Below are 26,468 nucleotides of genomic sequence, written 5' to 3'. Positions count from 1 at the left end.
TTGGAGATTACCAAAGGTTTATTTGGAATGACACAGCACTGAGAACATAACTGTTACAGATGGTTTGTGATACAGCATACATCACCTCTTTCATTTTAGAATGATCTGTGAAGATGAGTTGCATAAATATAACGTGGAAGTATATAGGAGCTTTTGTAAATAGGTTCTTTTGCCCCCTCATCCAATCAATCGCATAAAGGCAGAAGTGAAGACTGCATAGTTGCTGGTCCAGGTCTAATTTTTATCTGGCCTCAGCAGCTGAGCAGCTACACAACCAGGCCCTGCTCTCTCCAAAGGGGCAGCAGCATGGACGTGCTATCTGTTAATATCATCCTGAAAACATCACACAACACACAGAGACACTGTCAGCTGTTTTGGCAATGGGATGAGTGGTTTTGCCTTGAGGCAAAACTGCAGCTGTAATGCCAGACGGAATAAGAGCAATGCGTGTATCAATGACACTTGAGAGGCGGAGAGCTACAGTGGAAGGGGGAGGAGTCAGCTATGCATATGTGGCCATCTGCATACACATAGGTCCAGCAGGCATGGGGATTAGCTTGTGGGACTGTATGTCCATACATATATGGAGAGCAGTGACTGGAAAAGACTGTTAAGAACGTTTGCAGCTGTTTAGTTTGAAACACAGTAAACTTGAAAGGGAAAGCGAGCAAGTGCTCACGTGGGGCAAGGGAGTAAGATGATGTCTCACTACAGGATAACTCATCACAACTGCAAGGCAGCCACTCGACATCACAACTTGATGCAAAGAAGTCAGAGTCTGGTCTGGAGAAAGCTACTTTAGACTTGGGGGAGGGGAATCAAGTACCAGTGTCCACAGTTAGACGAAGCACACATAGACCTCTATTGAACACAGGGAACAAAATAAGGACTTGTTCCTTAATTTGCTATTTCCCCCTCTTCTTACGGTTTTTGCATACATGCTCTATTGATCTGTCTTCCCAAGTCTCATCTGGCACCAGTCTGTCAATCATTATGAGGGTAGTAGCAAAAGTGAACTCCTCCGCATTTCATGAAGGTTTAAAACCCAGTCATGTGACTCTTTTGCAACATCTGCAGCCCTACTCCAGGCGCCTGGTGAAGTTCTCCGGAAAGAGGCCTTTGTAAGTGGCCAGGTCTCTGTACTGCAGCCAGTCTGACTCCTTCACCCCCACCAACCAGCCTGCGTCCTGCAAGACAAGAACAGGGTTTCAGAGAACAGAAAACTCCTGGGCACAGCCATAGTGCTGAGAACTTTCCTAACAACCCGTCCATGCAGCCACATGACACAACACTTCTATAAAACACTGTAAAATTTTGAAACTGACAAAAATAATGAATAAAAAAATTCAATTTAAGTTATGTATTATTGTACATAGTTCACTTAATGTTAATTTTAACATTATAATTTTAAGTTATAGGTTGTTAAGGAAAAGGAATTTCACATGAAAACACTGAGTACAAGGAACACAACCAATTGTCTTGTGTGGTTCACAGTGGACTAAGGATTGAGAAAATAATCCTTGGTGCCAAATAGAGTCAAACATTCTAAAGTTGTTAGGTTCAAATACAATGCTGACATGGCCATGACGTTGGGTGTTACATCCTGAGCCACTTCCTTACAGGGAAGAATAGCCCCACAGCTCACACCACGTAGCCCCAACAAAGCACCTGCACAGGGCTCATCACCACTGAGTGCTGACCTAGTACTGCCTGATACTGCTGTCACTGCTCTCGTTGTGCCTGGTGCTTCACGTTCGTGTGGATTGCAGGGAAATCGGATGCTGTGTTATTTCTGCTGGAGATACATGCTCTTTCTAAGTGAGCCTTGTTTCACTCCTAGGTGCTATCATGTAAATAAAGACATTTCGCTGGATAGCCACCTACAGAATGGGTGACAATTGCAACAACTGTGGATTGCAAGCGGCTCCCTGCCCTTGGCCTCCAGAGAGAAAGGAACATGGAAGGATCCATCTACACAGACAGCACTGGGAATCTTTATTATGTTAACCAAGGCAGGGAAGAGAGCCCACTTACAATGAGGAATGGCCAGATTTAATCTGAATCAATCCTCCATGAAGCTCAAGAACATCTGATAAGAAGAGGTCTCAAAAATTAAATAAACTGTTGGATATATTCCCTTTGATACCATCTGAGACTATAAATTGATGCTCCTATATAGACAAGAAATATAAGCACTTAGACAGGCCAATTTTTGAAGAGAGGAAAAAAAACCTACAAAAATAACAGAGGAAAAAAATTGCCCCAATAAACTGACTGATAATATTCTTGTTGATGAAGAAAGGTGCCCTCCTTAAAATTATGGTGTCACATATGTGAAGGACAAAGTTATACCTAAAGTAAGAGATGATAACTAAACGTTTTCAAGCCTCTAGTATGCACATGAAAGATCAGTTCCCCTCCCACATGTCCTTATTGGATTTTATTTACAGTGAGCCAAAACCTAATGAGGCCAAATAGAGCTAGGCATTTTTAAATTGTTTCAATAGAGAACAAAAAGATAAGAAGCAACATCCACAAAACCATAATGAAGATATATCAGAACACATTACTCTGAAATACAACTTTAACTGTAATGTGATGGATATTAGGCAGTATAAATCTTTAGCTGAGGAAAATTAGATTTTTAACTGCTGAAAATGCATGGTAGAGAAGAATTTCCAGTTTTGGTTATGGTGGACAGTTTGTGTTGGATAAGTGCTTTTGCATAGAGTAAGTACTCAGATAACTATGCATATGTGTGTGAATATATGGATCTATATATAGCCAACTGTTGTAAAGTATAATTATAAAATATAAGAAGTTTATATATAGTGAAGTGGCTATAGATCATGTGCAGAGCTAGCTGAAGGCACTAAGAGCGACAAAAAGCAAGCAGAGCATAGAGAATATTTAACCCTTGAATGTAGAGAATCGCTGGGGGTGAGAACAGGTTAATGCAGCCTTTTCCCAAGGACTGTCCTCAATCTGTGTGCTGCAGGGTGGTAGAATGTGAGGTCACAAGAGCAGCTTTATACTAATGGGCAGGGAAGCTCTTGGAAGAGGAAGTCCTCAAGGACCCAGAGACACTTTCCTTAAGTCCTAGGCTGCATCTCTAAATGGGAGGTCAAGAACTACGGGAAAAACAACAGCAAAATGGCTGAGAACTGCAGAGAGAGTTTTAGCACTGTCAGTAAAGGGGGAGTTTGGAGTCTAAATCCTGAGTGGGGCTGGAGAGTTGGCTCAGGAGTTAAGAGTGTGAACACTTGCAAGTGCCAGAGTTCAGTTCCAAGCACCCAAGTTTGGTTCTTAGAATTCACATCTCACCACTCAGAACCACCTGCAACTCCAACCTTGGGCATCTGACACCCAGACTTCCTAGGCACCTACCTCATGCGCACATATCCCCACACAATGACATATGCATACATAAAGTTCGAAATAAAAAGAAGTCCTGAGAAATAATGCTTACCAAGTTAGGAAAGTGAATAAGACACCACACTACAGGTTTTCTATAGATAGCTACCCTAAAAATGCCTTATGTTTGAGAGGTAGGAATACTGTCCTAGGGCTAAGAATTGATGAAAAGTTTATAGGTACACATTTGAAGAAAATACAAAACAGTCTTCAACACATTTAGGTTAATAAGTTGGTAATTTAAGTGCCTGTTGGAATGAAAATAAAACAGCCTCCAGATATAGAAAAAAGAATCCAGCTCTCTGCAATGTACTGTACACTTATTGTGTCTAGTGTCAATAAAAATGTTATCAGATGCAAGGACAAAATCAGTAAAATATGCCCCACAGACAAAAGGCAATGGATATGCTCTGGTGTCATACAACTTTTTAATTATCAGTTAAAAATACTAAATTGATGATTATAAATTTGTTCAAGTATCTAATTTTGAAGACAGTGATTATGAGACAATATGTGGGGAATTTTAACAAGAAAACAGAAACTAAATAAAAGGACCGGACAGAAATGGTAGAACTGTGTAGTGTGATGCTGGAATCGGGATAGCCACTACATAGACCTAACAAACACAGAGCAGCAAGAGAGATTCCTCTAAAGTCCCCAACCTGATCACCATAGTGAAATATAAATCGATTAAAAGAGAACAGACTGTTAGGTATCAGCCTTGAACATAATATAATTAGAAATTCAGAAACAGAGAAAAAAAAGGTTGGGGAAAAAAGTAAAGAAATAGTACCTGATAGTTTTCCCTATAAAATAAAATAAAATAAAATAAAATAAAATAAAATAAAATAAAATGCTATGAGTCAAATAAGCAAACTGAATCTCAAGTATGACAACACACAGACACACACACACACACAAACACACACACAGACACACAGACACACACACACACACACACACACACACACACAGCATATTATAGTCCAGCATATTATAGTCAAACTCATCAGTTTGACTAAGAATATCCAAAATTTTTCTGGAAAGTTAACATTGTTTATGGATAAGTCATACTAACCAAACAACAGCTGAGTTCTAATTATAAACAATGGAGACTAAAAAACAACATCTTGAAGAGCTGAGAGAGAAAAAAAGTCATCTCAGAGTTCTTTCCCTAGTGAGAAATCTTTTGAAATAAATAAAATGAAGACATGTTCACAGGATTTGCTGTTATCATATCAGCATTACAAGAACTGTTGAAGAAAGAAAAAATAACCAGAAAGAAATGAGGACACTCATATTTATAGAAAGAGTAAATATGCCTGTATTCTTACTTTTTAAAAAAGATAAATTACAGTTTGTGCAAAATGCATAAATTTATATAAAAGGTGTGAAGTATAATTTCAATTGTCAACTTGATGGGATTAATGCCCAGGGTATTAATATGACACACCACTGATTGTGCCCATGAGAACTGTTTTTTTCCAAAGATAAATGACTGAATGGAGAGTACCCACATTGAATATGAGTGGCACAATCCTATGGACTGGGCTTCTAGAGAAAAGAAAAAGAAGAGAAAACTGGATCAAGCTGGGATTATCCTCATTCTGCTTTTTGTTCTTATGAGCTATGAGGAGGTAAGAAAGCCCAGTTCCACGGGGTGGGGGTGGGGTGGTGGCACACGCCTTTAATCCCAGCATTCAGGAGGCACAGGCAGGTGGATATCTGTGAGTTCGAGGCCAGCCTGGGCTACCAAGTGAGTCCCAGGAAAGGCACAAAGCTACACAGAGAAACCCTGTCTCGAAAAACCAAAAAATAAATAAATAAATAAATAAATAAATAAAAAAAATAAACCAAAAAAAAAAAAAGAAAGAAAGAAAGAAAGAAAGGAAGGAAGAAAGCCTAGTTCCATATTCCCACCAAAAACAGAGCTGCCTGCCACCATGCCTTCTCTGCCACAATGGACACAGTCTCCCCAAACCATGACCCCAAATAAGCCATCCTCCCTTAAGATGTATGTTGTCTGATACTTGGTCATGGAGATGAGGAAACTAACATGGGAGATGAATGCCGTGGGGTGGGCTTCTGACTGTGGCTACCTGGCCATGTGGTTTGCAGGCATTTGGAACTGTTTTTTTGGGAGAACTGTAGAAGAATTTGGATCCTGGGCGAGAAAAGACCTCGAATGCTGTACACACAGCCTAATGGGCTAGTCTGGTGGGATTTTGGAAAATCAGAATGCTGACAGAGTACAGAAGGTGAAGAATGACTGTGCCCAAGAGGCTGGAGTAAGGAACAAGGACTCTACCAGAGGTCACTCGTGTTTTATTCTGCCAAAGAACAAGGCTGTTTGGCCTGTGCCCTGAAAGTCTGAGTGATATTGCACTAAAAACTACAAGTTAATGGCCTAAGCTGTTTGGCAGAGGACATTTCAAGGCAGCATAACATCCAGACTGGTGTATGGTAATAACCCAAGGTTAATGCATCAGCTTTGATTTACAGTGTAAAAGAACAAAAAGATGTAGAAAATGTGTAGTTTAAGGCAAAGAGCTTGAGCCAGTTATGGTTATAAACATAACTGATAAGGCAAAGTAACTATGGCTGTTAAAAAAGATTTGTACCACTAATGTAAAACTTAGAACTTTGTACTGGGAAAGTAGGAAAGCCATAAGACTCCAGCCACCAAAGAAGCCGGCTTGTAAACATGCAAACTTATTTGAATTTTTTCCATTTGAAATAGAATAATTGGATGAAGACATCATCCTGGGCATCCTGACTGAGTAGGACCACATAGTGAAGTGGTTTCCCAGGTTCAGCCTTGAAGGGACAAAGAAGTAAGAGTGGTTGTGGTCCAAGGAAGCCAAGTTAAATGAGCAGGAGAATTTTGCTTTTTCTATGGGGTACTAATTTTTTTCCCAAACATACAATATACAAATGTTACAGGGTCCTGGAGGTTTATGCCAAGGTTCCAAGAAGCCTCTGAGTCTAACCATGTGTAGCAGAGTCAATTTTCTGCCTGGATCTCTAAGAGAGCAGTGCACAAAGCTGTGAAGGTGAAGCCCAAGCTGCAATGCCCCATGAGAGACTGGAAAGGCCTAGACTGCCAAGAAAAGCTTCATTCACTTAGTGAAGCCGACCCAAGAGAGAGAGAGGACACAGTGTTGAAGAAAGCAGTGCTGCTGGAGGTGGGGAAGCCAAGCCTACTGGAGCACAGAAAAAATGCCACAGGCCCAGATGCTGCACATGGGCATTTGGGGTTGAGTCTGCTGGGATTCTGCCTGCCTTTCATCCAGTATTCCTTTGCTCTTCTCCCATTCCTTCCTTCTCGGGATATTTACACTGTGCCATTATATACTGGATGAATATAGTAGGGTGGTTTTCCTCCCTTCTTTCCTTTCCTTTCCTTTCCTTTCCTTTCCTTTCCTTTCCTTTCCTTTCCTTTCCTTTCCTTTCCTTTCCTTTCCTTTCCTTTCCTTTCCTTTCCTTTTTTCCCTCTTCCTCTTCTCCCTCCCCCTCTGCTCTGCTCCCCTTGCCTCCCCTCCCTCCATTCCTGCCTCTCTTTCTTTCTTTCTTTCTTTCTTTCTTTCTTTCTTTCTTTCTTTCTTTCTTTCTTTCTTTCTTTCTTCTCTCTCTCTTTCTTTTGTCCTGATTTTATAGGCCTCACAGTTAGAGACTGTCAAAGTCTCAGCTCAGACACTGAACTTAGACTTTTGAGCAATGTTAGAATGTTAAGACTTTGGAAATGTTGGAGATGGACTAAATGCATTTGCATTATGAGGTAAAGGGGGTCAAGAGTGAAATGTTATCTTTTGCAATAATGTGTTTGGTTATCAAGTTGACACCAGAAAGGCTTGTTATGGTTACTTTCCAGTGTTAACTTGATTAAATTAATAAATGCCTAGAGCATTTCATAAGGCATGCCTTGGGACTTTTCTATGAGTGCTTTACTAGTGAGGGTTAACTGAAAGGAGAAAACCTGACCCATATACATAAAGCCCTGCTCCAATGTGTCGTGATCTAAACTAAGCAAGAAGGAAAAGAGAAATCCAGCTAAGTTCTAGCATGCCCCTTTCTTTGCTCTTCAATTGTCAAAAGGTGAGGAGATAAGGAGGCCCATGTGTACATTCCACTACCATGGAGGCACATGCTGTCAGACTTTCTCCACCATCCATGGTGAACTTCAATTCTCAGTGATGGATTATCATGGATATTCTCTCACACTATAAGAGGCAACCACTTCTGAAAGGGATGTTTAGTTCATGCAATGTGTCAGCATTTCCTGAAACCTGATGTTACAAGTACAGCATCCCTAGCAAGAAATCTTGAGATAAGAAAAGGTCATCTCATCCAGTTGTACAGAAAGGAACAGTGAATGGCAACATAAATGGGTGTCCTGAAAATCTAGTTGATGGAGTGCCGAGCGTGCAAGTCCTTAAGGCCTTTTCAGAGTTGCTTTACAGCATCTTAGGAAACAGAGATGCTGCAGGAAATCACTTGTCCAACTGGCCCTCAAAAAAAAAAAAAAACAAAAACAAAAACAAAACAACAACAACAACAGTGTGGCCTGATGCACCTTCCAGTCTTATACATTACCTGGTCAGCTTCTGAGTCTGAGGGGACCACGAGCACCACATCACCCCTTTGCAGGTTAAGTTCATCAGAATTCGCTGCCTCGAAATCATGCAGGGTTTCCACCTGCAAAACAATTGAGACGATTGGTTAATTTTAGAAAGAAGCTGAGTGTGGTGGCTCTACCTGTAAGCCCAGCACCCAGGAGTCTGAGGCAGGACTATAGCCATGACTTTAAAGGCAGCCTGGGATACCCAGTGTGCTTGAGACCAGCAATGGCTATGGGTTACACAGTGAGACCATGCCACAAAGTAAAGAGAACGAGTAAAAGAAAAGAAAGGAAGGAAGGGAAGGGTAATGCCATATTTCCTGATAAGATTGTGCAGACACAGCTAGAAGCTTTCTCCAAGGACATCAAGGATGAAGATCCATATTGTAATCCTGCTATGGATGAGCTATGGTCTGCGGTAGAGGTTTATTTGTGTGTGGGGGAGACTTGGTCCCCGAAGGGTGGTGAGAGGCATGGGAAACAGTAAGATAGGGAATGTAGTAGGAGGCCACTAGGGTGATGCTCTCAAAGGAATTAGTGGATTTCTCATAGGATCCTGGTTATTCTGCAAGATTATGAGATGGTGAGAGTTTCCATGCTCTAGCTTCCTGTGTCATCATGTGATCTTTCTTCTCACATGATAGTGTCTGCCATGGAGCCAGGGCAGAGCCACTGCCACTGGTCACTGGTGTTCTTTGAACTTCCCATTGCGAGCTGAATAAACCATTTTTCTTCTGAAGACCTAGAATCCAGTGTTACTATAATAACATAAAACAGGCTAATACAAACCCAAAGGGAAAAAGAAAGCTTCAAAACATTTTTGGGAATACTACTTTCCATTTAATTAATACCCTTACTTCTCACTGACTTGTATGAGGCAATCATGTCTATTTTATTAATTCAATGTACTATGCAGTAGCTGAAAGTACTATATTAAATTTTAACTTGTTAATTTTTTTTAGATATTTTAGATTTTAATTTTGTTAGATTTGTTATGTTTTGTTAGATATTTAATCATACTTAATTATCATTTAGTGAGTTAGATCTTATCACTGATGATTGTTTAGGTTGAGCTAAATATGTCAAGCTAAAGAATTGTCTTGCAAAATAATGAAAATCCAGGCGAACTACTACTTGAGTGTTATATAAGAATTACTCTTTAATTAAACAAATGGCTTTTTTTTTTTTTTTTTTTGGTTTTTCGAGACAGGGTTTCTCTGTGTAGTTTTGCGCCTTTCCTGGAGCTCACTTGGTAGCCCAGGCTGGCCTCGAACTCACAGCGATCCGCCTGGCTCTGCCTCCCGAGTGCTGGGATTAAAGGCGTGCGCCACCACCGCCCGGCTAACAAATGGCTTTTTAAAAATAAATTTTTACCCATTTCTATCCAACCACCTTATGCCACAGCAGCCTGCTCTTCCTTTACACTTTTAAAAACATTTTTAAAATTTATATTATGGAAAAAGATAAAGTCTAACACATTGAATACCCATTTCTCAGCTTGAAGGATTATATAGTCCTGGCCAGTTTTATTTCTCCCATAGTGGTTCTTTATAAACACCTGCACACTCAAGATGAAACAGCCTGCCTTTAAAATAAGGATTTCATGTGTAAAACAAAAATTATTAGAGCTAGAACTGACTATTATCCAAAGATTAATTTCTGCAATGAGAACTGATGTCCAGAGAGGGACTGAGATGTTGGCTTTCGGTCACACTGTAGTGACTGGCTAAGCTAAAGATGGGTCACTTATGCCCCAGCCTTGCCTGGCACAAATTTCCTGGACTTTACATGCATTTCTTGAACAAATAACCAGGTTTCTAGCTGTAACTTTAACCCATATGTTCAATTATTTTGCCCCACATTAATCCATTCATAAATCTATTATACCTGTACCCATTTTAGTGGCAAGGTGGCAGTTTCCTTCTAAAAAAGGGACAGAGAGAATGGACAGAGATATTCAACCCCATTCTTATGAACACAAACAAATCACATATATATTTTTTTTTAAAAGAAAACAGGTACCCAGGCCTGGTGGTCTGCATCTATCACCCAGCTATCAGGGAAGCTAATGCAGAGGATCACAAGGTGAATCTTTCTATGGAACTTAGCAAGACCCTGTCTCAAAATGAAAAAGTACAAAGCAAGTAGCTCAGTGCTTGCTTGGCATGCACAAAGCTCCGAGTTTGCTCTCGGTATGAAAAACAAAGGGCCAGCCAAAAACAAGAGCTGCATTTTGAAATACAGTATCAAATTATACAATGCTTACGATTTCAATCAGATTCTTCTGGGGTCATTATCTGCACCAACACTCGGCTGTAAGTGGGGTTACTAGGCAATCACTGTTGTGTTGTTTGTTTGACTGGTAAGGAGCCTTTAGTTTATGATGGCTTCTGGCTGGAAAAATTTTCTTCCCAGGAATGGAGGCTTATTTGTCTCGTCCTTTTCACAGAAGGCCCTTAGTGACTTTAGACACTTGTTTTTGGACTATTGGTTGGCTCCTGGCTCTGGGCTTGGACTGAATGGCTCTGTTTCCTACCTGTTTGGCAGCTCCTTATGGAACATACTGGAGTACAGTTGACTTCAAAGGCCTGGTCTGAACCCTGCTGGACAGACTCAGCTCCCCTGGAGGAGGCCAGGAAGGTGTTATTATCTCACTCACTACCCCAGGGCAGGCCATGTGCACTTTAACTATTTTATTTTGAAATATGAGAGGCATTACTGTAGCTCTTGCCCAAAGTGTGGACATGCTGCCATTTTCCCAGGGGAGGTCAGGGTGAAAGGAAGCAGATCTGAGAAAGAAATACAATGCAAATAGCACACTGAAAAAACTAGAAAGTGGTGCAAAGGGGACTTGAAGAAAGACCCTGAAGTGACAATATAAAGACCTTGTAGAGAAAGCCAGGAGGCACTTCCTGAGCAGCATCCTCTGCAGACACTGAGGAATCCACAGCACCTGATGGTGCAGCCTGAGAATCCAGAGGCGTGGCCTCTGCAGCCTGTTCCTGTGGGGTGTTACCAGCCTCGGTGGCCTCTCTTGTTTCGGCACCTACAGTGATTTCATGGTGTTCTCCTTCCCCTTCATGATTGGAGGCTGGCTCGATGACAACAGAAGGGATGACCTTCTCCTGGTGGAGAGAAGTGAATAATGTCATGCCCTGGAAAACAACAGGCACATCTGCTTGAAGGCCAATGTCTTCTCCCAGCCACCCACACTTTCCCTATCCCACTAATCTGCAGTTCCAAGACCACTGAGTTTGCAGAATTTGGGCCCATGCCTTACATTTGTCCTGAGTTCCTCATTGTCTCTCCTGAGTACTAAAGCTTTAGTGGGATGCCTATATAGATCCTTAAACAGCCGCACTGCCTGGAAAATGGGGGACTTATATGAGCAATCCAGAGTGGTAAGAGGCTGAAAGGGGAGAGGGTCTGTCCTGAGGGGGCTGGAGGCTATCTCAAAAAGAAAATACAAGGGAAGGCTCGACGCTGCTCTCACACTTTGCAATGGCTGTTCATAATTGCCCAAGTCATGGGGCTTGGGATGTGTTGTGGTTGATCACTGCATTGGGGCAGAAAGAGCTAGGGCCAACTCTAACTCCTTGGGTGTGCTCATCTGACTCTTTCCTTAAAAAGTGGGCTTGGCTTTGGTGAAAGGAGCCTGGTGGGGAATCTGAGATACTCTAGTAATAGTAAACATGAAACACTGATGATTGTAACTCAACCTCCCGACTCATACTGAGTTCCTACCAAGCACTGGGCTAAGCCTTTGGGGGGCATCTCTCACTCGAACAGCCTTGTCATCTTCCCACACTCGTCCTTCCTCTCTCCACTGAGCTTTCTCATCATCTGTGCTTCATTTCTTCCCTCTCTCATGATTGCAGCTTCCTTTCCCCTTCCTGTGCTGTATCCATCAGGCATAGGAAGTCCATCCACACAGAGAGAGCTACCACCCAGGCCAGCAGACAAGAGCTCACTAGTCAGCCCTCTCCTCAGGAGTCCCTGGGGAAACCCTTACCTGAGGAGCAGCCCCTTCGGTCTCCGCTGGTGGAGGGCTCTCACTGCTGGCAACCTCAGCGCTTTCAGCGTCGATTTTGGCTCCCTCGAGACTTTCTCCTTCGGCAGCAGGGAGGGCCGCCTTCTCTGCCTCTGCTTCTTCCGCGGAGACTCCTTCGGTTGGCACTGTAGTTCCCACAGTCTCGTCGGCATCAGCTCCAGGAGGGATCTACAAGGTAGAGAGCAGTTACTATGCCTGTGTCTCCAGAGCCTCCACAAGGTCTGAGCACCACTCCATCGTTCTTCTCCAACTGCTAAGGCCATCCGCACTGAGTTGCTTTGCCATGGACAGAATCCCAGGAGTCAGGGGCCACAGAAGCTTTTGCTGTGATCAGAGCTCACTCTTCCCAGAGCATCCAGTGATATGGACTCTGCATCCCTTGGATTCCCCTTCAGTCAAGTATGGTGGATAGCACTGGAAGAGGTGACCTATGCCATTCTTTAGAGGCTATTGGTAGAGAGTGGGTGGATCTCTCTCTACAGGCTATTCTTTTTGTTTGATGAAAGCAGACATCAGAGAATTAAGCTTTAGGGAATACCTAAGTTGTAACACTGAAGGGACCTGGGTTCCTGTGAGACCTGGCTCATGGAGGAGGACCACAGGAGGATAGCATTCCATCTCACAGTGAGAATCAGAACGGCTGCTCTCCACATCTGTGTGAAGAAGGCTTCATGGCTGAGTCACATTCAGGGAAAAGGAGTGATGGTTGGGGTTTCCTCCAAAAAGAATGTTAAGAGGATGAGGGGAAATAGCTTTGAAATCCAATATGCATCAGCAATATGCAAATATCCATGGAGCCATCTGCTGGCTAAAAAAACATCACAATCAGACTTGGAGTCTTTACCAAGGGAAGCAAAATCCAGTGAAGTTTTCAGCAGTACCTAAAACATGAGATGATGAAATAAAGGAAGTAGCATCATAGGTTCTAAATTTGCACAAAGTGGTTTAGAGTCTAACCTTTTAATAGGATTCTAATAATCAGCATGGTACACCGGATTTGACAAAGTGGAATAAAGAAGACTATTGAGAAACAATGTTGAGATTGATGATATGTGGTATACCCAGGACACATTCCAAACACCGATGTTGCTTTCTAATGGGTTAGCATCAGCCGGTGCTCTCCTTTACTGGATTAGTTCTGTGCTGTTCTCTGGATTGTTAGGGAAGCCATACTCTGGCAAGCATTAGCTCTCCAACCCTGACTTCTGAAGTGGGCAATGGAGAGCAGCTCTCTGTGGGCATCACAAATGGCATATGGGAATGTGGCCTCATATAGACACTCAACATGGCATTCTCCAAGAACTCTCCTCTGCCTCAAAGTCATACCCACTGTATTACTTATAATAACCTCCTATGAAGGACATTTTCTAAATATCATAATTTTACTTTGGGGATAAAAGACAGCTGTATCATTTGATACATGATCAAATGTTACTCATATTCATAGAAATTTCTATGTCTGTGGTGATATATTGTGTAACCTAATAAACTTTGCCTGAAGATCAGAGAACAGAACAAGCCACTAGATTAAACATACAGGCAAGGCAGTGGTGGCACACACCTTTAATCTTAGCACTTGGGAGGCAGAGATCTGTCTGGATCTCTGTGAGTTCAAAGCCACCCTGAACTACATGAGATTGACTCAGTCTAGGAAAGAAACAAAGCCAGGCAGTGGTGGCACACATCTTTAATCCTAATACTTGGGAGTCACAAGCCTTTAATCCCAGCACTTGAGATCTTATACCTTTGCTTGGGAAACACACATGCCTTTAATCCCAGGAAGTGATGGCTGGGCAGAGAAAGGTATATAAGGTGACAGGAACTAGAGGGTTTTTCAGGCCGAGGAGTTGGTGAGGTAAGAGGTGGTGGCTGAGGCTTGTTGCATTGTCTCTCTGATCTTTAGGCAAAGTTTATTAGGGTACACAATATATCACCACATAGGTCTCATATGAGAATCTCCTATTATGAGAATTTGATTCTTCACAGAAAATGGACAATCGTGCAAATACAATTGCTTGTCTTTATTTCTTTTATTTTTACTCTGTCATTAAAGTACATGGATTCAGAAAAGTGATCCTCTTGTGTAAATTGTAGCCAATACTTAATTGAAATGAATTTTAAATGTTGGCGAATATTGAAATGAGTTAAAAGTTATATGGAGATTTGTGTTTTGGTGAATGACTGAAAATTCCAACAAAAATAAATTAAAAATTTAAGAGAATTGCATCTCTTGCTTTAAGTAAACAATGATCTTTTTGTAAATGTTATTGTCACTGTTGTCAAAAGAAGTATAATTAGCAATAACTTAGGAAGGCATCTTAATCCCCAGAACAATAACAAACAATTACTCGTTGATTTGTTGTTGGTAAAAATCATCAATTTTGGCTGGGATAGAGCTCAGGGGTATAGTGCTTCCAGCTGAGGCTCTAGTTTCAATGCCAGGTATTGTAATAAAAAGAAAAGAGGGGAGAGAGGAAATAGGCTTTCACTAGGGCACTAAAGACCTAGCAGGTTTTCTTCCATATTGGGAGTCATTGATAAAAATAATATGAATATAGTGACTCACAGGCTCAAATGCAGAAGGCAAACTGTTTAGTTATAATTTCACTATTTTTGCTTTCCATATATCTGGACAAAAGTCACACCTTGAACAACACAATGACTTCAATAGCTTTGAACAAGATGGACTCTATATACATGCAGACAGAATGGCAAATCAGCCTGCACACACACACACACACACACACACACACACACACACACACACACACACACTACAGTGCATATCATTAGGAATTGGTACTGCCTTAAGTGAATTAATTAATGTTACTTCCTTAGAAGAAAACATATTAATTTTCTATGGCATATTGATGGTATTACCAAGAGTAAATTTGTGTTGTTTTTTAAGCATTGTTTTATTTTGTTTTACTTATGTGTATGTGTAATTGTGTCTCCATGTGCACAAACATGCAGGTTTCTGTGGAGTTCAGAAGAGGGCATCAGGTATCCTGGAGCTGGAATTACAGGTGGTTAGAGATACCCAAGTGGGTGCTGGAAATGAAACTGGGGTCTTGTGGATAAACAGCAAGCACTCTTAACCACTTAGCCATCTCTCCAGCAACACCAAAGGTAATTTTAAAACTCAGTTGATGCAAACAGAATCATTAGCTTATAAACGATTGTTTTCTGTATGACTGTCTGCGGGCTCTATCATATTCTACTGTCACAAGGTAGACATGTCATAGTTTTTCTTTGGCTAAGTGATTTGAACAGGCATTGTTGACTGAGTCTGCTTGTTCAAACACTGCTGTGACAACAGCCGCCAGCAGGTGGAGACCAGGGACACGGTTTAACTGTTCTGTATTTCCTGATCCTCAGAGGCAAGCACCCAGCTTCAGGGCCTCAGCAATTCACATCATCTCTGCCACATGAAAGGAACCTAACAAGTAGGAAAGGGACGATAAGAATGATGGCAAAGAACTGTCACCCAAACATTGGAATGAACAATGCTGGGAAAGGATGCTAAGGAAACTAACATTTTGGTTCCCAAGGATAAAGACATTCAGAATGACCTACTTATTCATGTTTATATGATGCATGTAAGAGTCAGTTGCAACATATTTTCATACAGTTTTTTTCAGACTTCTTGTGGAGATGTCATATTGCTGTTTTTGATAATGTCTTTTGCCCTCTTCATAATGGTCAGTTACTGGCTGGGAGTACATGCTACAATGTGTGTGGAAGCTCTGTGCTCTTCTAGTGACTTCTGACCTTGTTTTGAGAAGAGTAAGTCTAAAGAAGGACTTGCTGGTATTTACTTGCAGAACTCTTAAAGCTTTGAATTAAAATTTTAACAATATATTTAGATGTTCTCGTCATTAGTTTTGCTCTTGTGTGATGTTTTATTAGTATAAATTCACTGTACATAGTGATGGGTTTCATAGACATTTCCATTCAGGTATATGATTACTTGGACCATATTTGCATATTTGCCTTCCTAGTCTCCTCCCATATCCTTGATTTCTCTTTCTTTTCCAAATAGTCATACTTCTTTATTGTATATCTACAAATGACTATATATATTGCACAAACAACCCCCCCACACACACACCCTTGAGAAAAAAAAATGCAGTCTATCTTCCTGATTGTGATTTTTTGTGATCTACCCCCAAAGATGACTTCAGTTATAAAACTTCAATCCAACATGCTATGCCTCCTGCTGAGTCTGTAAATTCCTGTCCGCCCCCTTCTTGAGGATCAGCAATGGTCCAGGAGTTGGATTATGCCTTTCGGCCTTCCAGTCTGTTACCTTTACTATGCTTTCCCTCTGTGCTGGGAGGCCCTTGGTACCTGCTTATCATTAACCACTTCTCTACACAGTTGTGCTTGGTCTTTCCTACTTGGTACCCAAATCTTGATTCCAGTATGGCATTTTCCTTACATTCTCACTCACTTTTCACCTGACTTACATTGACTCCTTTCCTCTCATCAATGGCATCTTGGAATTCACTGTGAGAAGACAGTTTAAAATTTTTCTCCCCATATTTTGAAGAATGTTTTTGCAATCTGCTCTCTAAAATGAAACTTTATCTCATAAGCAATCCTTTCCCTCCTCTGCACTGCTTTATGTGCCCTATGCTGCTTTCAAACTATTTCTGTCTTGTTTAGTTACTTCAAATTAGGGGATGGCTCAGTGGTTCTCATATGTTAGAAACATTTTCTTTGTTCCATTTTGCATGCCATCTGGGGACATTCAGATGCCGCTTTCCGGTCAACATCTGGGAGAGATTGTCTCAGATTGCTTTGTTTTGTCAACTTGACATCATCTAGTCTTACCTGGAAAGGAGGAACTGCAATTGTGAAAGTGTCTCCATCAGATTGGTTCATAGGCAAGCCTGTGAGGCAGTTTCTTGATTAATGACAGATTCAAGAGTGCCCAGCCCACTCTATGTTGTGGTTCCAGATTATATAAGAAATCAGGCTGAGCAAGTCATCGGAAGCAAGCCAGTAAACAGCACTCCTCTGTGGCCTCTATTTTATTTCCTGCTTCCAGGTTCCTGTCCTCATTGAGTTCCTGCCTTGGCTTCCCTCAGTGATGGACTGTGATTGGAATATGTAAGTCAAATGAACCCTTTCTTCCCCAGGTTGCTTTTTATGGTGTTTATCACAGCAGCAGTGATTTATCAAAGTAGTGATTTATCAAGCTGTTACACACGATCACCTACTTTGAATCTCCCAAATGTGTGTCAGAGGTTTGCAAGCATGACCCCACAGCACATTGCCAAGGCATGGGTACTGTAGAAAGGCACTGCCACACACAATCATCAGCTGCTTTGTGGGCTTAGCTGTGACTTCTATTCCCTCTATGCTTTCCTTTATAGAACAGCTTCCTAGTCTTAGCTGAAATTTCTAGAATGTAGCACTGTAGGGACTTTGATACTTTTTGTCAAAATTCTCTTATCTTTAGTACGGAGGATTGTGATAGAAGAACTGATAAAAAGCTAAATTTTTTTTGTAACTTTTTAGTGTTTTCAGTTTTCTCATTCCATCCTCACTTATGCTGTTAATTTATTTATGTTATTTCTGGCATAAATGACATTCACGATAAGTGAAGACTATAAGAAGAATATATTACAGATTTGGGCTAAATGACACATTTTAATAACTACAGGACAGTTTATATTGGAGTCAGAATATGGTAATAATATTTCTGAAGTTTGTTTTGTAAAGACAATTGACTGAAAGATCACTGTGCTCTAGGCTTTTCAGTTGCTCCTGATTCTAAAGAATAATAATTCTGATGCACAGATGGGCTGTTCCTGTCAAATTATTTTTATATGTCCATCCTGGGTAAGAAACTTGCGTTTACTGTGAATCCATCAGTATCCAGGTACCATCATAGAAGTTTTATATTTATTGCATATTATTCTCTCAACATCTCTATTATAGCTTATTTCCATTTCCTAGAAGTTAACTAAGATAAAGAGAGTGAAAGTAACCTGCTCAACCAGCAAACAAGATTTGGAATGGTCTGTCCAAAAATTTTTTTTTATCATACCAATCTGTATCCAAGAAGGCAAACATCTAAATTAGGGAGTTTCATAGCAATCCTGAGAACCTGAGCACCAACTACAGACACTGTGGTGCTAGCTCTCAAACCAGCCATATTTGAAGAGGATTCTAAGTATGCTTTCAAGTAGCTGATATGTATCCTTATGCTCTTGGAATTCCACTCTTTAAGTAACTTTTTCCTGCTTCCTCTGCTATTTTGGAACAAGCAAAGACATGGCACAGTGTCTCCTAATCAATAGCAAATTTTGTAACAAACAGAAATCAAGAAGAGGTTAGTTGATGTCCTAGTTAGTTTTAATATGTCAACTTGACACAACTTAGAGGAAAACCATACTTGAGGAATTGCCTAGATTCCTAGGCTGGCCTGTTGACAAGTCTGTGGAGGCGCTGTCTTGATTGTAGGAGGGATGAGTCTACTTTGAGCAGCACCATTCCCTAAACAGGTGTCCTAGACTGCAAAACAAAGGTAGCTAAGCATAAGGTTGAACAAGCAAGACAACAAGCAGTGTTCTATGGTGGTATTTTATTTGTACTGAAATGTGATTTTAATTGTATGTTAATAAATAAAGTTGCCCAGGGGTCAGAGCTATTAGCAAGCCATAGGAAAGCAGGGTGGTGGTGGCATACGTTTATCATCCCAGCACTTGGTAGGCAGAGCTCGGTAAGTCTCTGTGTGTTCAGGGATACAGCCAGCATTGGAGACATACGCCTTTAAGACCAGGAGGGCTGTACTTACAGGCAATGATGAGGCAGTCACGTGTTTGGGTTTACAACCAATGAGAAGGCAGAACAGAAAGACTATATAAAGACAAACACACAGGAAGTAGGTCTTTTTTTGGAGACGTCTCTTGGCTAGTGGCAGCAGGTGGCTAAGGCTCTTAGCTGTGATCTCTTTGCTTTCTTTTTTGCATTGGTTTTGTGTTTCTTATTTAATAAGATGGTTGGTTACATCTACAGTGTTCCTTCATGTTTTCTGCCTCAAGTTTCTGCCTTTAATTCCTATTCTGACTTCCCTCAATGAGAAACTGTGATATGGAAATACAAGTCAAATAAATCCTTTTCTTCCTTAAGTTGCTTTAGTTATGGTATTTGTCATAGCAGTAGAACAAAACTAGAACAGTTAGGTAGAACTTTTCTACATTGTTTTTGACAATTATCTTCTAGATTTCAGTGTTTGGAAAGTTATGTACAGAATGGGAAAGTACAAAAGGCCTATTACTCTTTGCCTGGATTTCTGCATTGCAGTAAAAACAGGAACGTTTAGGACTAGGGCACTAGTCACAGTTCCATTCACCAGCCAAGGACTAATGCCATTCAAAAGGTGAGAGGTCCCTGAAGCTCTGTTCTCACTTTCCAAATGAGGAAAGGAGATGGAGAGAAAGGAGTGCTGGAGACAGGGCTGGAGGTGGACTATTCATTCATTCCCGCTTGGAGCTGGCTGTGTAATATCACTGAGGAAAGTGGTAAAGCAACAGAAGGAATGGAAGCCCCAACCACAGACCATCACTGCCTTTTCCTGACTGTCCCTAAATGAGGCTCTAAACAGAGTTCATGATGTGCTGAAAATCCTGGTGCTTTTATGAATTTTTAAATTCATTTAAATTTGAAAGGATTAAAATTAAGAACTAAATATTTTCTTCAGGATCTATTTTAAAGAGAAAGTCAAGAGTCAGGTCTACAAGAGACCATGATAGCCCCATAGAGAAGATTCTGGTACTTTGATATAGGATGGCAGTTGGTACTCCTCTTCACATAAATGATGTCTAAAACACTGCCCACCACAGCATCCCTCTAGCTAGACCACAGGAGAATGCTGTCCTTGGAAGTCCACATCCTACGGGCATTTCTTTCAAAGTGGTACCTAGCACTGAAAATCTGACTCACACATTCATGCATTTACTTCCAAAGAGAGTTACAGGAGTCTGTCCCCTCACCCCTATTACCCCCTCCCCACCGCCCCATCTCTGTCTCAGCTCTCAGGCTGCTGTCCTAGTCTTTCTTGCAGCCCCATCAGAACCCTAAGCAGCTAGGTTCTAGTTCAACTCAGCCAATTGCAGCACTGTTGCCATGGCAAACAACTGTTAAAATTAGCTCCACATCTTTGAAAATCATCTTCTGCAGAGACGCCAAAATTAATGAATTTTTGTTGTTGTTAATTTGGCTCTAAGCGCAGGGCACAGTATCTTGTAAGGATACAGTTTGGCATTAAAAGTTTCAATTAGTGATTTATTTGCAAAATAACTAGAAAAAGGCATAGCTTTTGAAGCAATGTAAATATTGTATACTGTGCTTGTTCAGAAATGAGGACATGAGCAAGCAGTGAGTGGAAAGCAATCATAGCAGGTGCCAAGTTTGTAAGAGTTTTACTTAATTTTATTTAACAGTGTTTGGTACTGAATCCTAAGCTTCAGCCATGAAAAATAAAAGCTCCATAATACTCAGTCATAACTCCAGCCCTGAGATTGTTTTAAAATGATATCTTTTCAAATCAGGCATGGTGGCATGTGCCTGCAATCCCAGCATTTATGGGGTTGAGGCAGGAGTACAGCTCGAGCTACATAAGCAAGTGACAAGCCAACCTACACACCGAGACTCTGACGCTAAACATCCACAACCAAACAAGAGCTGCAGAATGCCTCCTGTGTGGGCCTTGGATCAGGTTGACAGAATTGGAGGAAAGGTGCCAGGCACAGCCGGAGACCAGATGAAGACTGGGCTGAAAATCACTTGAATAGTCTCATGGTCTACGGGCAAGTATCCCAGTCCCGACCATGTACATGTCTCAGAGTAGCCTGAGGCTTGACAGATGGCAGTGTGTGTGGCCTGAAACTGGAGGAGAAGGCAGCTGAGCATCACACTGGGAAGACGCGCAGGCAGCCCTCTAACCTCATGGCTTTGGAACAGCGGTGGCACCAACTGAGTGAACTGCTCTGTGTCGATCTGTCACCCCAACTGCCTAGTAAACACAGGCTAGAAATAGCCATAAACACGACTGCTTCACCACACTGCGGGGATTCGGAAGCCCTTACATTTTAAAGCGTTCAGCTGTAGATTTTTAAGTGCAGAAGAACTTTAAAATTTATCAGGTGCAACTCCTTGAGATGAGAAGCAGGCACAGAGGGCAGATTCACTTCCAACACCAGCTTCCTTTAGCCGAGGAGCTCATTCTGTGCAATCTCATTTTAGGGTATTGCTGCTACATCCCCTCTGACAACTGCTTTACAGCCAAAGTAGTGGAAAAGGACACACGCTGCCTTTGGGAAGCTCAAGACTGAGGCTGAACAAGAGCTGCTGTTTGATTTGATTTTTCAGCTAGACCCCAGGGACATCTCTCAAGTCTAAGAACTAATTGTGGCAAGTCCTGACATTAACAGAGATTTCAGCCTACCTGGACCCTAATGTCCTTCACTTTTCTTCACTAAAAAGAAAAAAAAAGTGGAGGCTATCACAGAAAGACACAAGCGGCAGGAAGACAATGCCAAAGCAGCCTCCTCCATAGACCAAGAACTACAGGTAATTAGTGGCAGCGGAGAGAGGGAGAAAGCCTCTCCCTGAGATGAGTCCTTTTCGTTACTCGATATAAAGCGGTCAGCTCATCAATACATTTGGGAGTGACAGGAAGTTCACACAAGCAACAGACACTTCTAGAAGGGGTTCAGCTAGCTAAACACACTTCTTTTTTTTTATAGTACATAGTCCCACTCCGAATCTTCAAATGGGCAATAAGAAAGTTATCTTAAATTGTTTTTAAATTTTTGTTTAAATATTTAATTAGTCTTAATTTATGTGTATGAGTATTTTGCCTGCATGCATGTGTGCCTGGTGCCTGTGGAAGCCAGAAAAGGGTGATAGAGTCCCTGGAACTAGCCACTATGTGTGTACCATGAACCGCACCCAGGTCCTCTGCAAGAATAGCAAATACTGCTGACCACTGAGCCTCCTCAGCCCCAGTTTTCTTAATTTAGTCTTAATTGGTATTATCTATTACTATCATACCCTACATTTGGTTTTTCGCTTTATTAATAAATTGTTGAGTTGATAGGTAACCTATGCTTTTCTCAGTAAAGTAACCATAGGAACTAATAACATTTACTATAACCTTCATTTATATAGTATGTAGTCCAGAAAATAGCATTATGGCAAGGAGGAAATTGATTTTCTATTTGTGTATGTTCTGTGAAGGCCATAGTAAACAATAAAATTCTTGCAAGACATTTCTCCAACCCTGTATACATTCATGGGCATTTTACTGTCTATGAGCTTGCTGAATATTGGCATTTATCCCTGTTTGCGATGTGGGTCTTCCTCATGGCTGTGTGCATCAGGGTGAGAACAAGTATCTAAGTAGTCAGGTGGATCTCCAACCCAGGACAAAGTGTATCCTTAAGGTCCCCCATAGAATCAAGACCTACACAGACTGGAGTTTGAAAAAGTATTTGTAAAGAAGTAATCTCTATAGTCTAAAGCAATCTTTATAGTCTAAACCCAAACCATAAATAACCAGTAAACATATGGCAGACAAGCATAGAAGATAGGTTAGTGACCACGGGCACCCAATTGATTTTGAGTTATGCAACCTCTCCCCCATCTGTAATAATGCACTTGACAGCCTAGTTCCCTCACCTGCACATACTCTGTATAATCATTTCTCTCCAAACAACGCACCAAAACTTCAGAACCTTCCTAACCTCCCAGATGCATGGGACAACAGGTGTTTCCATTTCTGAACAATGATCTAAGTTTCCTCACCCCCGGGAACAATCATATCATACAGTTACTATTCAAGTGAATTCCAAATATATCTGCGTATGAAGAGTAGAAGGGCCAATCCAGCTGGAACTAGTTTTGCTGCATATGTAGTAAGGCAACACTGTGTCCTCCTTTAGGGATCATCTTATGCCTATGCATACTTGGCCATGCATATGATTAAAATCAGATATACCATGGAAAAGGACAGGCATAGCAGAGAAATTATGACATAACCTAATTTATCAATCAGATTGAGAACCACTCAAATTATGCCCTTTAGTAGCCAGCTCCTCCTTCTCTTGTACTCTATAAGAAGAAGCATAATTGGGATCCTTGAGTATATTCCCTCATGTGGCCCGCTGTCAATCTAGTCAGTGTATCTTTCTTTAATCTGCATTATCACTTTGCCCCCAATAAATTTATCTTGTTTCTTTTGCAGGTCTGCACGAGACCTCATTTTCTACTCTTTTAGATAAGAGGCCAAGAACTTGGAAACGCTGTCTATACCCAACTTCTAGTAACATGCAGATATGACCAACAAAGTTATCCTTACATTTAATCTTGGGCAATTTGATCCCCAATTACAGCACATTTACAGCTGTCTTGGATAGAACATAGAAACAGGTCTGACCGTCTTCACATTTTGCAGTCTATTGACAGAAGGAGTGCATCAGAAAGAATTGAGGCACAGGTTTTTGGAGAGCCACACCTATGACTACATGGCACTTTCCTTCATCTATAAGTTCAGTTCTTTGGTATAATCTCAATAACAACAACAATAATAATAGTAATAATAATAATATTGTCAGGGAACTGAGTTTTTACTATGAAAGTAGAGAAGCATCTTTGATCTTGGGAACCATGGCAGACAAGGGGATCCTTTAGCCCAGCTGAAGCCTGGACAGGAAGTGGCACAGAGGATCATTGGAGAAGCTAGAAGGAAGCAGCAGAGGGATGGAGGGGACAGGGCATGGGCTCACCACTGCTTCCTCCTTTGGCTCCTCCATCTCCAGTCCAAGGTCCAGCCCGGCAGCAGGTGCAGCAGTGGCGGCAGGAGGCTCCTCTGCTTGGGGCTCCATGGATAGAGCCTGTTCAGTTTCAGCCTTCAGTCATTTGTGGGTAAGAAGGAAAGAGAAAGTTTCAACATGTGAATAGGCAACACTGCAGAATACTGGAGAATCCAGAGTCTCATCATCATTCAAAGCAGGCACTGGTTTTATTAAATCCATTCTAGAAAAATAAATTCTCTCATTTGGTGTTGTAGGTCTTGCAGAACTGAAGAATGGAAGAGTGGGATTGTGTTAAGCTTCTTTGGAACTGTTTCCTTTAAAGTCAGGCAAAGACCTACCACTATTCACCTGTGTGAATCGTTTCTTCATGTCTCTATGGCCTGGGTAAGAGAGCCTGAAATGATTCTTCTGTTGTGTGGAGAAGGAGAGACAGAGACAGAGACAGACACAGAGAGAATATCTCTAGAAGGTCCACCATTTGCCAGGTAGAAGGAGTCAAGAAGAGCCTACAGGGTCCATAGTTCTGTGATCTTTCAGTGTATGGGTATATATTACACTGAAAATGAAGGGATCGTTCCAGTATGCAAATGAAAAGGTATTTCTTTAACTTAGTGGATCACTTCCAAAGATGGGAGAGCAGGCTCAGCAACCTGGCTGTGCCGTAAACTACAGAACTTTTATTGTTTTGTCTGAGGTTCTGGTTCAGTCCCTTCTTTTGCTCTACCTCCAAAAAAATCTGTAGAAATCAATTTATTTCATATAACAAACTAATTCCTTAAAGAATAATAGGACAGCCTTCTCCATGGTCTCAATTAGACCCTTTAACCCAGTGGTTCCCAACCTTCGTAATGCTGCAACCCAGTTAATTCCTCATACTGTGGTGACATCCATAATTGTAATTTTGTTACTGTTAAGAATCGTCATGTAAATATCTGATATGCAGGATATCTGTTATGTGACTCCCAAAGGGGTCATGATCCACAGGTTGAGAAACCTTAAGTTGTGAGGGCAAAGTGAGATGCTGTTTTCTTCATGAGACTGCTACATATTATCATCCTCGAACACCTGTTGCATGCTGAATCAGGTTTCTGGCATTTCTTAACTCAAAACCTGCTTTTCCTGTATACTTAATTAATTTAGCACACACAATGAATTTTACAGAAAAGTACTGGAGAAACTGTTCTAAAACAATGATTCAGTGCTGGGGAAACAGCAAATTAATTTTCTTTTTTTAATATTAAAGTTCCTAAATCTTTTTTAAAGATGTATTTATTTTTATTATATGTGCATTGGTGTTTTGTATGCATGTATGTCTGTGCAAGGGAGTTGGATCCCCTGGAACTGGAGTTTCAGACAGTTCTGGGCTGCCATGTGAGTGCTGGGAATTGAACCTGGGTCCTCTGGAAGAGCAGCTAGTGCTCTTAACCACTGAGCAATCTCTCCAGCTCCCAGAAAAACTAATTTTCTTATGGTCTCCACCAAGTCACTCACTTTGACCACAACCTAGTATTTTAAAAGGGTATAATAAAGTTAAAAGACACTTTTGTAGATAAGTGTGCAAAGATTTAAAATTTTATAGGGTTTTACAACCTTTATGATGCTCTTCCCTGGCCAGCTGAGTCTGCTTTGGAGGAAGTCTGAAGCTGAAGAGGAGCCAAGAGATGGTTTGATACACAACTCATGTAAAAACACCAAGGATACTGTGCATTTAAAAAAATACAAAGATAACTGAAAATACACAACAATGTTTGGATCATTGGTTTGGATTTCTAGATGTCTGGAGAAATTCTGAAGCATTATTTAAATAACAACAATGAGAGTAGCCTTATACATGAGTCTAACTTTATATCCATATTAAAATAAAAAAGTACAACTATTGTATGGAATGAAACAGACATTAGATTAGCATTTTCCCACAAGCTACACATGTTCAAACTACTGAGTTCTAATAACTGTGTCTTTGACCTAAGTTCTCGGGGACAAATTCAACTCACTAGTAATGAGCAAGTATGAAACACACTCGCATATACTCACTACTTGAATTAGACTTATAGGTAGGTCACTCTTCTATTCCTCTGAAATATGAAATTATAAATATTTTCTTATAATATACCAAAGAAGCTCATTTGTGAGCAAAATCATGTGAAAAAAATCTGAAGCCCTATTATGTAAATTGGGCTCTATTTCCACTGTTTTTATTGTTGTTCCTACAAGGTAGCTGCCTTGACAGATGTTGTTAATGGACTGAAAACATGCTGTACCTATTTTTTGAGCACTAGAAAGGATTCTTTCTTCAGAATGAAGCTGGCTATGTAGTCTTGGAACACATATTCTGAAACCCTTCTCTGATGAGATTAGCCCAGGTCATTACAGAGGCAGAAATGGGCTGGGAGAGCCAAGAGTCTATTCAAAAGCCAATATGATATTTGCCTTCGAGTACTGTTCATTTCAGGCTTAGAAGAGCTATTTAATATGGACTGGAAAGGACTTGAGGGCAACTAAGAAACAAGGTCTGAAGACTCAAAATGGTTTTCACCTGGTACATAGTGGTGTT

The 26,468-nt window shown here is 41.0% G+C and overlaps 1 protein-coding gene across 3 annotated transcripts in view; it reads right to left on the bottom strand.

The window, feature by feature from the left end:
* Amph (amphiphysin) overlaps positions 1-26,468 on the bottom strand; it is a 197,148-nt gene continuing 170,680 nt past the window's right edge. For all 3 annotated transcript variants that reach the window (XM_076572966.1, XM_006988904.4, XM_006988906.4), the window contains 5 exons: positions 23,885-24,007; positions 12,045-12,251; positions 10,918-11,157; positions 8,008-8,109; positions 1-1,187 (listed from right to left, as the gene is read on the bottom strand). In XM_076572966.1, the coding sequence (XP_076429081.1) occupies positions 1,080-1,187; positions 8,008-8,109; positions 10,918-11,157; positions 12,045-12,251; positions 23,885-24,007 (780 nt within the window). In that variant the 3' untranslated portion in view covers positions 1-1,079. The remainder of the gene's footprint in view (positions 1,188-8,007; positions 8,110-10,917; positions 11,158-12,044; positions 12,252-23,884; positions 24,008-26,468) is intronic.

The sequence above is a fragment of the Peromyscus maniculatus genome, chromosome 5 (assembly GCF_049852395.1).
Source record: "Peromyscus maniculatus bairdii isolate BWxNUB_F1_BW_parent chromosome 5, HU_Pman_BW_mat_3.1, whole genome shotgun sequence".
NCBI lineage: Eukaryota > Metazoa > Chordata > Mammalia > Rodentia > Cricetidae > Peromyscus > Peromyscus maniculatus.
This window is presented reverse-complemented; position numbering and strand designations above follow the sequence as displayed.